General features: G+C 37.7%; 1 protein-coding gene across 1 annotated transcript in view; it reads left to right on the top strand.

Annotated features, from left to right (window-relative positions):
* PTCHD4 (patched domain containing 4) overlaps positions 1–15207 on the top strand; it is a 214925-nt gene extending 199718 nt beyond the window's left edge. The window contains exon 4 of the mRNA XM_072733659.1: positions 12345–15207. Coding sequence (XP_072589760.1) covers positions 12345–12466 — 122 coding nt within the window. The 3' untranslated portion in view covers positions 12467–15207. The remainder of the gene's footprint in view (positions 1–12344) is intronic.
* Positions 15208–15638: the final 431 nt, after the last annotated feature.

Raw genomic sequence — 15638 nt, 5'->3', positions numbered from 1 at the left:
AGTGACTAGACACAGAATCCAGCTGCAGTGTGAGGGATCATTTACTACATGGTAAGAGGGGCCATTTATTTCCTCCTGAAAACAGCCTAAGGTTACATTAGCTGCCTCAGCAGCCACACCACACTGTTGGCACAAGCACAGTACGTTATCACATAAGCAGAGCACTATTACTTCTCAGAAGCTCCTCAGTCACCCTCTTACTGACTAGACTCTGGGAACTCACTCCTCTGTGATTTACTGATAGGAAAAGCTCTGGGTGACCAGGCTGCAGTGAGCTCCTAATTTCTTGAGAAACCAACCACCAGCCTAAGAGAGAAGCTATTCCCTGCCAGCTTCCCTGACTCAGATCCTATGTAACGTCCTTCAAAGATTGATCTGAGAGCAGTTTCAGTGCCCACAGCTCTATCAGGAGTGAGTCATTCATTTATTCCATCAGCCAAAGTTTACTGGACATTCCCCCCCACACACACCTTCCATATTTCAGGTATTAATTCCTGATTCGAACAAATACTTTCATAATTTCTAGATAGGATAAAATGAGTACTAGAAAAATCCCACCTTCTATTTCTATTATATGCTTACAAAATCACAGAACATTCAACCAGTTCTCTGTAAAGCACTTCTGTATGCTCCCCTCGCCATCTTGCTCATGGGAATAATCATTATATATCATGGCTGCTGCATCTAAAACATGAAAGGTGGGTTCTGAAGTATTTGTTCTGAGATACTGAAAGAAATCATCTCCTATCTCACATGTGAAAAGCTTCTCATTACAGACCTAGTCCATAATGGTGTCAGCTTTCTGGAGGGCAAGCTGGCCTTCTCATTCCCGCAGATCTCGGGGCATGTCCTGACTTTATAATTTGCAAGTCATGGGATATTTGGCAAGTTGTCTAATCTCCCTGAGTTTCGTGTACCTCACAAATAAAAATACATTTTCAATAATTACATCCTTAGAACTCAGTATTGTTTGACTTCTTTTTTCCTTTCTGCTACCTAGAATTTTCTTTCTCGGTGAAGTTTAACCAGGTGATGTACATATGTCATTACAGTTTTTATAGCCTAAAGATACAATATTTCAATTTCAGACATTTCTATCACTGCCCTGCTGCAGCTTCTCCTGGGCTGTATGGTGTGGAGAAAAATTATAGCCACCAGTAGGCCAGCTTCCAGAACTGTTCATTCTTTCTCCGGCCCATGGTACTATCACACCGAAATGTTTGTTCAGACTTTATCCAGCCGTTTACACTCACCAGTCATTAATTGAGCATCTACTTCATGGTAGACTCTGGGATAAGCACCAGAGATATAAACACTCTGCCCTAAGTAGCATACATGCTGGCAGGAAGAATCCAACATGCTTTCTTTCCAAAAGTGCTAAAAGGAGTAATATATTATTTGATTGAAGTCTGCATGAAATTATAGAAGAGTACTAAGGAAAAAATGCTCAATTCTATCTGATTGGAGGTAGAGAGTAGAAAACACTTCATAGAAAATTTTTTTGGACTAGACCATATATTCTCCTTTGCTGTTGTTCTCCCTGGAGCCCAGCAGAAAGTTCAGGTGCCAAAGGAGATTGAGACACAGAATTTGTTACAGTGCCAAGCAAAGTTATAAGGAAAGAGAAGGAGAGATTTATCCAAAGACATGGCGTTTGTAACTCTTCTCACAGGAAGAATCTGGAAATTTGTTTACAGTCAGGGTCCTCATGTAGCCACTGACAAGGATCCCCTCCTCAACTGATACCTCCAAGAAACCGTTACCTCCAGAAAACAAGTTTTCTTTGGTAAGCTTGGATTCAAAGGTAAGCAAATTCTGTGGTCTGAGGGATATTTCCCTCAGACTATGACAAAATCTAATTGGCCATTATCTGCCCCTCAAAGTAGAGCAGAGTAGTACCTACATATCAGATGCCCCAGCATGTGTCCTGTGTTCTCTCCAGACCAAGGTTGAAGTTGGACTTAGCACATCTTTCCATTCCTCAGAAGAAACAAAATCTGCTCACCCCAAGACATTAGCGAGTAATAGGATCGAGAGGAGATTCAGAAAAGAAGATGAAGATATTTTATACTCAAACCACCGTAGCACATAACCCTGTGATGCTCTGAGCAATATTAGTGCTTCTCACCTGGAGTTTCCTTTCTCAGCCAGTCCCAAATTGTGGTCTTCTCTCAGATGTTTTTAATCCTTTGCTTCCTTTTCATAGAGAAATGATTTATTTCTCTGCCATGTCCTCCAAATTCACCTGCTCTCACTCAAGCACAGACCCATAAAGAACCTCCTGGCTACCAGGGCCTACCCACTTTAGAAGGCAATTGGAGTTTATAAATAACATTTGCAAGAAATATGTGTTTACTTTATTGGATGCTACTGAATAACACTGAAAATTTGCTTGACAGAAGTTTCTTTTTTCAGCATTTCTCATTTCCATATTTCCAATATTTATCCTCTTACACCATTGCAGTATGTCATTCTGAGGTATAGCTTAGTGATTAAGTACATGAAGCTTGGAATTTGAAATCCAGGTTTCCCCTGCTATCTGAAGGTAGAACATTCCTGTGAAAGCTTTCATAAGCCAAAATGGCATAAAGAAGCAAATACCATTAATGTGTTTAGAAAAATGTTTTAGCATTCCCAGACCCCAAAAATAACATCTCTTGGGTTTCTCTGGTTCTTTAGGATACATTTTGCTAAAGTCTGCACAAAATAAATGGAGATGAAACATAGATGCTCACAGACACAGTTCAAAGCTCTGGTGCCTTGATCTGAGATATTCAGTGTAATTCCTGGGGAAGGAGCTTGGTGGGGCCATTCCCACTGTTCTGGGTACACACTGCCTCTACAAAGGCTTGATCCAAAACAAATGCTGAATGTTATTTTCACTTTTTGCACTTTTTTCTAAAATCAAAAATCCTCTTTAATATTTCTTTCAGATAGTGCAAACAAGTACTATTGTTAAATCTTTCATTAAAGCAAAGTGGCATAAAGGGGAAAAAAAGCAAGTGGCATGACACAAACACCCAAAAAGTGGACATACCTCTATCTGGGTTCATTTCAAATCTTACATCTGCTGCTCACCCACTTGAGCATAACCTTGAGAGAGATAGTAAATCTCTCATTGCCTAGGTTTCCTAATCTCTTAAAATGTGAATGCATTATTTCAACAAATATATTTTTTAAATTAATAACTACTATTTGTTTATTCACTTGTTCATCAAATATGTGTTCCATATTTTCCTATTGATGTTTACAAATTTGTTCTACATAATTACTCTAAAAGTTTTAATACAGTTTATCATATAACTGTTGAATAAGCTATTGTCATTATTTCTATAGGGCTTATAAAAACTTCTATTACTTGGAAAATCTATTCTTGTTGATCTCTGAACCTGTATTCATTCAATCAATTTGCCTTCTGTTTTTCCTCCTCTGTTCATACCAGCCTCAACCTTGAGAAAACCAGGTATATTGAACTTCATGACTTCTAAATTTGTTAACTTTTCTCATATTTTCAGAGTTAGGAGATAATGACCTTCATTTAATATCAATACTCTACTAATTATAGAACAATTTTTCTTCAGTACCTTGAAGTCATAAGTCAAACTCCAAGTATCATTGTCTTGTGGAAATATGGGAATTGAAGTATCTCATTGATTAAATTCCAGATTGACAGATTTTATTGTCCAACAATTATCAGGAAGTAAAATATTTTATCAACTGCTGTGATGGGCAATGATTTAAGTAATTCCAAAAGGTTAGTTTGAATTTTCCTTTCTTTCAAGTTCATCTTTTCCTTAGACCTATCAAGCCAACCCAGGTGATAATGCTGGTACCAAAAATTAGCTTTCTCCATGGATGCAAGCCCAGATGATAGATTCCTGAGAAAAAATAAACTATTGGTTTTTTTTTTTATTGGTGTTCAATTTACCAACATACAGAAAAACACCCAGTGCTCATCCCGTCAAGTGTCCACCTCAGTGCCCGTCACCCATTCCCCTCCAACACCCGCCCTCCTCCCCCCTTCCACCACCCCTAGTTCGTTTCCCCGAGTTAGGAGTCTTTATGTTCTGTCTCCCTTCCTGATATTTCCCAACATTTCTTCTCCCTTCTTTTATATTCCCTTTCACTATTATTTATATTCCCCAAATGAATGAGAACATACACTGCTTGTCCTTCTCCGATTGAACTATTGGTTTTTTAAATCACTCAGTTTTGGAGTGGTTGTTATGCAGTGATAAATAACTAGCACACCATTACACTATAACATCTAAAAATCATACAAAGCAGGACACCAGTATTGAAAAACACTCTGGCTTTTGCTTTTTATAAATGGAATTACTAGGCTCAAAGAAATTAAGTGACTTGTCTATTGTCAAGACAATAGAAATTACACAATTAGAATATATAATTCATATTTTCTTTCCACGATTTAGGACCTTTTCATTGACTGTCTCCATTTTTAATGTCTCTTCTTGTTTTCTGGAATGTTTTTCACTTATTTAAAATCTTCTCCTTAAAATATTTCAATATTTGTTTTGATTCTAGTTAAACATTTGTAAAAGGGCTAACATTCTTTGTATTTGTATTTGGGTTTTCTTTTTTAACCTTCATGATCTTACAACTTGTTCTGTATCACCTATATCAAAGCCAAAACTGGCAGAAGTTATTTTCCTATAGTTTCAAGTCAATACTTTTTCATCCTTAAGGCAAAGCTGTGAAGCTTAATGTTCCCAGGAAAGAATTATGACAAAGGGGAAATACCCTGCCAGAAAGTGAGAAACAGGAAAAGCTGCTCTCTCTCGGCTAATTGAAGTGTGAAGAGAAGCAAAAGTAAAGGAAGGTCATAGAAATACATATCTCAACTTCTCTTCTTTGTACCAGAATCCTAATTGGAGGAAGCAGTGTATATAGGCTTAGGGAGAACTGAAAGCAAAGGAGGTTTGGTTTTTTGTTGTTTGTTTGTTTTTTCTGTTCTACTTTGAAACCTTGGGAAAAGCTTGCTGGGATGATTGACTCAAAACCAATATAAGACACTATAGCACAACAGAGCAGCTCAGGGAAATGACTAGAGAAATAAATGTCTTGTTTCCCAAAGACTGCCCAGGGCATGTGGAGACAGAGAAGCTCCTGAGTATCTTGAGGAGAGAGTAAGGAGACATTGAGAGAGCCAGTGGGCTGATGGAACCTGGAAATTAGGCCCAAATGACATAGAGAATTCACTATTGGTGGAATAGACCGGTAGGTGGGAACAGGGATAGGAGAAAGAACTACTGGGAAGCCATGATGACTGGAAAGAGCACAGAAAAGGGGAAGGATAGAGTATTCTTGTGGGACACCCTCCAAAGAACTACCTGGTACTATCCTCTAATGTGGGGGGTGGGGGGGAAGCAAGTTAAATGTACAAGATATAATTGCCAGGCTTTGATTTTGTAATGTTTCAAGATACCAGCTTTAATCATTTGGTAAAATGATTTATCAAACTTCTCCTGCATCCAAGGATAGATTATTTTGCATAGATGGGAGCTGCTCATTAATCCTCAACTCTGTAACTCACACAATCACTGAGCCATCCACTGCAAATTAGTAGGAGAGCAGTAGGACTGGAAAGCAAAAACACTGAGTTTGAGACCTTTAATCTAATCATTTTGACTACCCCTTTTCCAGAAAGTGGTAACAGCTTCTCCTACAGATCAGAAAAAGTCTCTGATTCAAGAATTACATTATTAAAATTATTATAATTTTGTATTTCAAAGCAAGAGTGAAGGTTGGAATCTCTAAACCCAGTTTTAGTGTCATCTCTGATACCATCTCCTTCTACATTCATTTTCTCAGTAAATATTTAATGAGTACCTACTACATGTCAGGCACTGTGCCAGATACTTGGGATGCAGCAGTGAAAAGATAAATGAGTTACCTTCCCTCATCAAGCTTAGACTCAAGGAGAGAGAAAGAGAGAATAAGTAAGGAAATGTATTTTTTAAAAAATAATAATTATAATCATAATGAAAATTGAGTGGTGTGAGAGAGAAACTTGGAAAGGAACCAGGAAAGTCCTCTTTGTGAAGACATTGATAGATCTGGCCCCTGGGAGAGCCAGTCCCACAAAATATCAGGGAAGAGAGTTACAGCAAAAGACTATGGCAGAGACAAAGACTCTGGGGGAGGAAAATGCTAGAGAAGACACCATAATTGTTGGAGCACAGTGAGCAGAAGAGTGGTATCAGAAATGTTGGGGAAGAAGATACCTTAAGGAATACATATATTATTCTAAACATGGTGGAAATCCACCCGAGAGTTTAATGTTGATGGCTAACCTACTCCTTTTTTAAATATTAAGTAACTAGGCAAAGGAGGAGTTACCAGAAAAGGACAATGAAAAGGGATAGTCCATGAGATGTGTGGAAAGCAAGACCTGTGAGGGGCCCAAAGACAAAGCCACTTTCCACAGAAGTAATTCAGGCTCAGCCAGTTCAAGTGGTCTGGAGATGTCATGCCCTCATGCCTTCTCTGTCATCAGTTATTGACTGGATGCCCATCTGCTACTCTCCCCAGCCACGAAACTGCTCCAACATCCAGCCTCCTCTCTTCACTGGTCTGTGACTTGCTGATTTCTCTTGTCTTTGAGTGTTTCTCTGAATGCTCCCTCCACATCCATGCCTTTTCTCTAACCTGGCTTTTCTGTTGACAAGATTTCTCCTGTACTCCGTTATACATAGAGATGTGAAAATTAAATGAAAGTACCTGGAAACGTGTATACGATCAAACCCATAAGGGGTAGTATAGAATCAAACATGGGCATCCCATTCACCCAAATCAAAACAACGTGAGACAAATGTTAAGATTGAATCAAGTTTCAAATTCAATGACACTGTCCAAGGGCCATGGACTTTGAGAGGAGAGCAGGCAAGAAGAGCTTTGGTGTCTACTGCATGATGATTTCCACATGACGTAGAAACTAACCTGGGTCCAGAAAACAGGGAGAGATTACTACAGAGAGAAGAAAGAACATTCTGTGTAAACCAGTCTGCAAATTTTTTCATTCTCTTTGCCACTCACTTTTTGAGGACTAATACTGAACTTTTGAGGCCTCTTACATGCGGTTCTTGCCTCTGAGTGTCTTGGAATGATGCTTTTTTTAATGATTTCCACCTTTTCTCTGCATCTAATCTGCGGATCTAATTAGTTCAGCACTTCAAAGCCGAAAAGGCTTTTCTCTGTGCTCTCTTTGAACATTCTAAAATCTACCAGGAAAATTCGTTCTCGCACATCTTTTTTTTTTTTTACCTATAGCCCCTCTTTTCATTTATTTCTTTTCAGATATACATTTTCTATTAATGCATTAATAGGGTTTGGTGCTGTACTTATTATAAAGGACATTTGGTTTCAAATTCTAAAACAATCAGGGGCTATAAAAGCAGAAGACAATCTTCAAATATTTCTTTCAAAACTTGAGAGTTTCTTTTCATCTTGCGCTCTTTGTAGCTCATGATTAAGTTAAAATTACTGACTCCTCTTTAGATCTCACTATGTGCCAGCCACTGGGTGAAATGTTTTCTACAGTTCATCTCACTTAATCTTCACAAACATACCACAAAGTAAATACCACTCTTACCCTCATTTTCCTGGTTAGGAAATTGATGTTCATAAAGGTTAAGTAACTTTCCCAAGATCACACAACTGGGAAAAGTTGGAGCTGAGGCATGAACCCAGAGCTGATGCCCAAGCCTATCTCTTAACCAGGCTATACTGTTTGAGAATCAGTACCAATTGTGAAAATGTGAGTCCCTATCTGATACCTGTGAGTTAAAGTGAAAATATGAACATGCTCTGGAAACTACAGGCAGCCCAGATCAATTTTCCAGATCTTCCAGGCTTTGACTAGCAGGTCACAACAGGTGACTAAGATGATTGAAGAGTTGGTTGAGGAAAGTTAATGGAGGAACCACTTGATCTTTTGAATATATGCTGCAAGGTGTCACTCAAACAACTGCCATCATGCTGAAGAGTACTAGCCTCTCTCATAATTTTTTCTAGTATAGTCTAAACCCATTTGGAAAGTAACACCTAAAATGAAATTACAAATCCTAGGAAGAACGTTTTTGTTCTGCACCTGAGATCATACTTTCCAAGGCATTACTATTCAAGCATCAGGCTCATTCGTGTTAGTGGAAAAGAAAAAGAAATCTAGAGCTATGACGGGCCCTGAAACTTTTGGATCTCCTATCTGGCAGGCAATTTTGCTTTCTTAAGCATTTTGATAAGTTAACTTTGCTCTCCTGCCAAAAGGCTTCTGCTGAGAACACCCAGTTATTAGTACAAATCTAAGGAGCTATCACCCTGTCCTATTTTCAATTGAACTTGACCTTGAAGAAATATTAAGTATGACTTGTTTAGATGGTAAGAGAAGAGAATCACTTCATTCTGCCTTTGTCAGCTCTTCTTAATCAGAATAATTTCACACCAAGAGGAACCTGTGACATAATGAATTACTAAAGTGTAAAATCCTCCAGAGGTACACTGCTGCTTTACTGTTATGGGGCTGAAGATGTACAACTGTAAATAGATTTTCATAAGACATCCCCTGTCACTTCGCCAAGTGAGATGAAGTAATTTCCCCATCACTGAATCTTTAGATTGTACAGGGAAGGAAAAAAATAAAATACTCAGTTCTTTTTACAAGGGAAGCTTGTTATTTTATTTCACCTTCAACTTGATCTTCAAATTTTATGAAATCCATATTACCTACATTTTATAATAAAAAACAAGAAGGTGGCAATTTTATTGACCACAGACAGTTCTAAATTTTTTTAACTAATATTTTCATTTGAGATTTTCCAAAGTCTATCAAAACTCCCTCTGTGGAGAGCTAAATGTTTTTTATTATCTTTCAGAGTCCCCTTCATTTCACACATATCAGCCCCACTTCAAACTTGCCTTTTTTTTGCTTTGTCACCGAGGGCAACATCTCGGAGTCATTGAGTCTAAAGCCATCTTTAGACAAGCCAGTTCTTGGTCCCCTCCTATGTTTTTACATGTATCCCATATTTACCCCTACTCTCCCTTTTCTAGGACCATTGCCCTTCTCTTGGCATAGCTCAATACAATGACTTTTATACAAGAGAACTCTGGCCCCCAAACCTCTAGTTTCCCATGACCATCAAGATAAGGCCAATGCCTCAAAATCACTTACAAAGCCCCTGGTCCAGCCTCAAGTTTTGTCTTCAGCTCCATCTCCTAATTTTCCCATTCCCCAGATCCTGTCCCTATCTTCTACAACTCTGAATGTTATTTTTAATTATTCATATCTATGGAACATCCAATCACTTATATTTTATCTCCCTGGTACATTTCATCTTCCAACCCAGACTCCCACTCCCAGTCTGGCTGCGCTCGTTGCTCCCTCTTCACACTCGTGGGCTCAAGGCTACTCATTTGTACCCCTGTAGCAGGATTCTCTGGCTTGTGCTACTGCAGACTTGCTCACTGTCTGTTTCCAACAGAATCTAAGATCCATGAGGAAAGGAAACAAAGTTGTTTTTGTTTGTTTTTTGGTTTGTTTGTTTGTTTTCCAGACTTTTATCCTTAGAGCATGACTCAATCCTAAATGCACAGAAGGCACACAATATATGTTTCCTAAATAAATAAACGTGTGAATGAATTAAATAATTTCATTATCTAATACTTAACTTAAAATACTATCCCCTGCCAGTTTTCTCTTCCCATCTTTTGGTATCTGTGGTAGGCAGAATAATGGCCCCCAAAGATGTCCATGTCTTAATCTCTGGAACCTATGCATACATTATGTTATACAGCAAGGGGAAATTAACATTATAGATGGAATTAAGCTTATGAATCAGCTGACCTTAAGGAAATTATCCTGAATTACCCACATGAGCCCAACATATTAACATGGGGGTTAAATGGAGAAGAGAGAGAAAAGAAGGTCAGAACTAGAGAGATGGCATCATGAGATATATTCAATCATCCATTGCTGGTTTTGAAGATGGAGGGCAAGGTCCAAGAGCCAAGGACTGTGGTCAGCATTAGAAGCTGGAAAAGGCAAGAAAATGAATCTTCCCCTACAGCCTCTAGAAAGAAATGCAGCCTATGTGACACCCTGATTTTAGCCTGACGAAATCCATTTCAGACCATCAACCTCTGGAATTATAAGATAGTAACTTTGTGTTGTTTTAAGGCATTAGGTTGTGGTAATTATTTACAGCAGCAGTAGGAACCAGATAGAGTCTTCTAATAAATTTTCACCTTGGTTTGAGTTTTCAATATGTGGAAATGTTTAGCAACCTCCTTAGTCTGGGGCAGTGCTTCAAACTGTTCTATATGTAGTGTGTGTGTGTGTGTGTGTGTGTGTGTGTGTGTGTGTGTGTTTTGGATTGACACCTTGGAGGTGAAGAATAGATATTGGATACAAACCCAAACAAAGCAAAAGAACCCCCCCCAAAAAAACCCATATCAGTAGTTTAACATAATATACATTTATTTCATGTTATAACTCAGCCAAGGGACTCTTCACTCCCCACCCCAATCTAGGAGACAGAGCAGTTTCCTTTCCTAACCTGACTTTGGGCTTCATTCCTAAAAATCTTAATCAGATAGGGAACCACAGTGCAATCTCTTCTCTGAAAGAGGGAAATTGACTCACTTCCAGGACTAGATAGTTATTAATCACAGAACCTAGAACAAAGGTCCATTGTGTGTATATGTGTGTGTAGCGGAGTTTGTGGGGGATTTGAGTATTTTGGAAAATGTCACCAACACATTTTCTAATACACTGTTCTAACACTGCTTGTTTTAAGCATGGTGGATTTTGAAAGTACTGGCTGTCAGTACTAAACTGGTCAGGGCCCTCAGAAACCACTGAGTCTACACAACTCCATTGTAGTCAAAGGAAAGTGGGCAGAAGTGATGCATAACACTTGCAGGCGCAACCCATAACCTCTCACCCCTTGAGTCTCCACTCTAACTTCCTCTTTTTGTAGTAACCTTGGAGATTGCCATTGAAAATGGAGATATCACCAAATGAAAGGAACCTGACTCTGAAGGACTGAATGGAGCAGGGTCCCTCTGCCGACTGGACCTGAGTTATGACATGAAATAAATATGTATTACGTTAAACTACTAGGATGGGGGGTTGTTTGGGGTTCTTTTGCTTTGCCTGGGTTTGTTTGTTCATGTGTGTCATTACTACAGCATAGCATAGCCTTCGGTTTGTTTGTTTTGTTTTTTAAGATTTTATTTATTTATTCATGAGAGACACACAGAGGCAGAGACATAGACAGAGGGAGAAGCAGGCTCCCTGTGGGACTTCATCCCAGGATCCCAGGATCACAACCTGAGCCAAAGGCAAACTCTCAACCACAGAGCTATCCAGGTTTCCCTAGCATAGCCTTTGTTTGAACAAAACTTAGCAGCAATATTTTCAAAAGTTTGAAAATGTGACTTTCACTCTCTTAAGAGCTGATTAATGTCTGTCTGTATTAATCCCTCTTATTTCTACACATCTCTTTCTGTACCCCAGACTCGCTCTCTCTCTCGCGCGCGTGCGCTTTCTTGCATGCATCTACTTTTTTCCTTTTCTTCAATATTCTTTCCCATGTATTTTTTTTTCTTTCTTAAATGGCCACAACAGAGAATTGTGATTTTGGCTATAGTATTGGGTTTATTGTATAGTATGTCTTTCTAAACTTCAGGGACTCCTGGTGCAATATACAATCACCTCTCTACTTCTAGTCAGTAGGAGAACAAGCTCTCCTAAACTAGACAATGCTGCCTCCCAAGATGAAGGCAAAAAAAAAGTTACAATAGTATACATTTATTGGTTGTTCCAATTTTTAGAGGGTGATCTTGGGGGATTTGCTTTTATTTAGGTAAAGAAATCAGTGACATAACTCTCAGAGATATTCTAAGTTGCTTAGATAACTCCCATTGCTACCAAATGTTTAGAAAAATTCCTAACCAGTGAGTATTTTTACTTAAATTTTGTAGTTTTAGAAAAGTCCACACAAATCACCATAATGGGCACATAGAGAGTTACTGAATAGTACAATTCGGCTGGTCCCTTTAATATAAGGTATCTTTATTTCAGTTCTGTCAAAGCCTCTCATTTATTACCCACTGTGCTGCTGAACCTTTGGATTTAAAATAAACAATACCAACAAAACCAAAATGATTCAGTGTCAGTGCAGTATATTTTCTTTATTGAAAAAAAAATGCACTTGACTAACACAGCTGTGCCTCAAAAAGAAAAGAGAGAGAAATTATTTTAAATGTGTGGATAAAGAGAAACTGACAGAGATGAGAAGGACTAATCCATTTTTTCTTCCCAGTGCAGGAGTCAAGTGTGCCCTTCAGTTCAACATACAACTGGGTTAAAGATAATGAATTAGAAACTAAAACAACTTCTGATTATTCTCACAGAGAGAACTTACAAATGCTTTGTACAAGTTGACTTGACAGATTATGCTTCTAGAAGTTTTCAAGATAATATTCAGAATACTAACCATCTAAAGGAAGAAATAATTGGTGGTTTCAAGGACATTTTTACAATAATAAATGCATCAAGAAGCTCAACTGCTGTTACAATGAATGAAAAGCTTAAGTTACCCATTGCTTTCCCATTGCTTAGAATGTTCTTTCCCTCTTGAGTCATTATTTTTAAGTCATCTCTGGATATTGAAGAGTGAGCACTTAACAATATATGGTACATATTAATGATTCAACTTCAGTAACAACACTTTAGCTGGCATTAGCCATGTATTATCTCAAGCTTAAAAAATAAATACAAATAATATACTAAATATTTTTTCAGAATTTCAAAAAAATATACTAGAACTTGATATTTTTTCTGAAACTCTGGTGAACAGGTATAGAGCTACTTGATTTCAAAAGAGAGCTTCCTATTTCTTGTCATAGTCACCATTATTACCAAACTCCTTCCCTCAAGATCACAAGTAATAATAAATATGTACCTGATCTGTATAAAGAATGACAACATTTTTGAAGTGCAGCGAATTCATTGATTTTATCATCAATTCAACAGATTTTCATATCTGTTCACAGAGGATGGAACAATATGGACACCACAATCCCTGAGCCATACTTTCTGAGGCCAGACTCTCATTTATCTATTGATCTATACACATCTCAGCAATGAACACTGGGGTAAAGATAAAGAGTCGTTTGATATTTTACAAAGCAGCACATTTAATGCTTGCCTTAGGTAACTTTAGGTAGATTCTGAGGATGAAACTCCAACAGGAAAGAGAAATTTCCAAGAGTAGTCTTTGAACCCAGTTGAATTTATAGCCAGAATAGCCCATTGTATTGTGGCCCACTAAGAAATGTGTAAAACTTCTAAGCTAAGAAATGACTTAAACTTTCTGTAAATAAAACCAATTGTCACAAGAGTAAGAAATATGCAACTTTCCCATTTCAAAGAAATCCAGAAATAATGCAATTATTACTCAGCACAATTTCTTTACAAACATTTTTCGATGAGAGCTAGGCTTATTGGATGCAGGTATACATATGTGTATATAAAGATGATATACATACATACATAGAATTATATAAATAGATAAATAAATGGATGAATAGATAGGTGATGAAGGAAGGGAGGGAGGAAGGAAGGAACAAAAGAATGAAGGAAGGAAGAAAAAAAAGAAAGAAACAAAGGAAGGAAGGAAGGAGAAGAAGAAGAAGAAGAAGAAGAAGAAGAAGAAGAAGAAGAAGAAGAAGAAGAAGAAGAAGAAGAAGAAAAGAAGAAAGAAGAAGAAAGAAAGAAAGAAAGAAAGAAAGAAAGAAAGAAAGAAAGAAAGAAAGAAAGAAAGAGAAAAAGACTGGTTGTTTCCTCAAATTCTCCCATGGAGTAGACAGATACATTTTGTACCTTTAATGGTATTTGTCATCTCACAATTTGGATAGCACATTGTAAGTCAAAAGCCCCAAATAACTCAGGCATAATGGAATTATACTCCATTGGATTCAGATTGAACTTTATCTCTGCATGAGAAATTAGTTTTCATTCCAGCATTTCCTTATGTCAAATCACTAGGCAGAGGTAGCACATGTCTGGAATTGAAGCAGCCATTCCTCTCTAGGCCCATCTTGTCGAAATATACACCTGTGCCAGATCTTCCTCCCTCACCATTTCACACGTATCACTATTAAGTTTTTGGTTCATTTTTCTAATTTTTGACATGTTCATCTGCTATTTGATCCCTGATTTCTCTTTCTGTGCTCTGAAATTCAGTATCATGTCTCTTAAGCTTGATTTCTGAATGTTTCCACCATGAAACCATGCCCACAAGAAAGGTATATTAAATGCACGGTGTTGATAAGAGCCACCCTAAGGATACATGAGTCACTAATGGCCATGTAACCATATGGTTCTTTTCTGTGAAGCTTGATTTAAAAAATTATGATTGGTTAAGAAAACAAGGATTGAGAGAAGTCTGATTCTTTAACATCAAAATTTCTACTCATGGCTAATTTTCTAGAAATCAATTCCTCTAGGTCTGCTTCTCTCGGTACCCTTTTGTGACCTCTGCCCGACTCTAGCCCCAAAGCTTTCAGTCTAGATCCTTCTATATGAAGATTCAGTTCAAAAAAAGGTAATAAAAAAGTCTTTTTTTTGTAATGCAAAACCAATTTATTTCCATGTACGACAATGAAGATTGGGATACTATTAAAAGTAAAGCAGTCTTCTGTCAAATAGAGATCCAGATTTTTAAGTAGCTGCTTTTGGGAACTACTACGATGGAAGACTTGCTGTGTTGCCTTCAGATGTTAAGCCTGTCTGCCTGATGTTTCACCAAACTGTTCCGAGATGCCTTCCTTTGAAGTCAGCCTTTCTGATTCCTTCTGATAGCTATGCTGGTATTCCAGATATTTTATGTTCCTCTTCTGTTTACCCACGAACCTTTTCAGGAATTCTAAGAGAATTTTTAGTTATTTTTAATCTTGCTTAAAGGTAAAGTCTCAAGCACTTTGGGATTCCTTGATTTGTCTAAGATTTTGCCCATTTTTTTTCTCATATGCATATCACCCTGTTATCACTGAGATAGGATTGGAGGAAAGCTAATCAATTATCTTTGCTTTTATACATCTTTGTGCAATAACGTTCAGATTGTTTCAATGAGATCATTTTACTATTTTGATTTTAAGTATCAAAAAAACTTTAAAAAATTATTCTTTGTATTTCTTATAGTCTCTTTGGGATAAAATAAAATCTACATTTTCTCTCATTTTAACATTAGCAATAGAAGAAACAAATATAATTACACTGGAAATGATCTTCCCCCAACAATTCAAGTGGCCACTGAGAATGTTTGTAATTCACACAAGCTTGCTCTGAAAAATAACTGGAAATCTTCTCCTTGGGGTTTCAGCATGGAGTCTCAAATGGAAAATCAACCTAAATAGTGTGATCACAACAAACACACAGTTACTGACACTAGAAAGGCCTCCCATCCACTGCCCTCCCTCCACCCTAACCTAAAATGAAATTCCCCATTGTGCCAGCTGACTCACTCTTTTCACCTCCTCACCAGATAATAAGATGCACTCTTCCACTGATGATAATCACATGTGCCCCCTGGGGCTTCCAGTGAGACACCACT

Source organism: Vulpes vulpes, chromosome 1 (assembly GCF_048418805.1).
Source record: "Vulpes vulpes isolate BD-2025 chromosome 1, VulVul3, whole genome shotgun sequence".
Taxonomy (NCBI): Eukaryota; Metazoa; Chordata; class Mammalia; order Carnivora; family Canidae; genus Vulpes; species Vulpes vulpes.
Note: the sequence above shows the minus strand (reverse complement) of the source record. Positions and strands in the feature narration are given on the sequence as shown.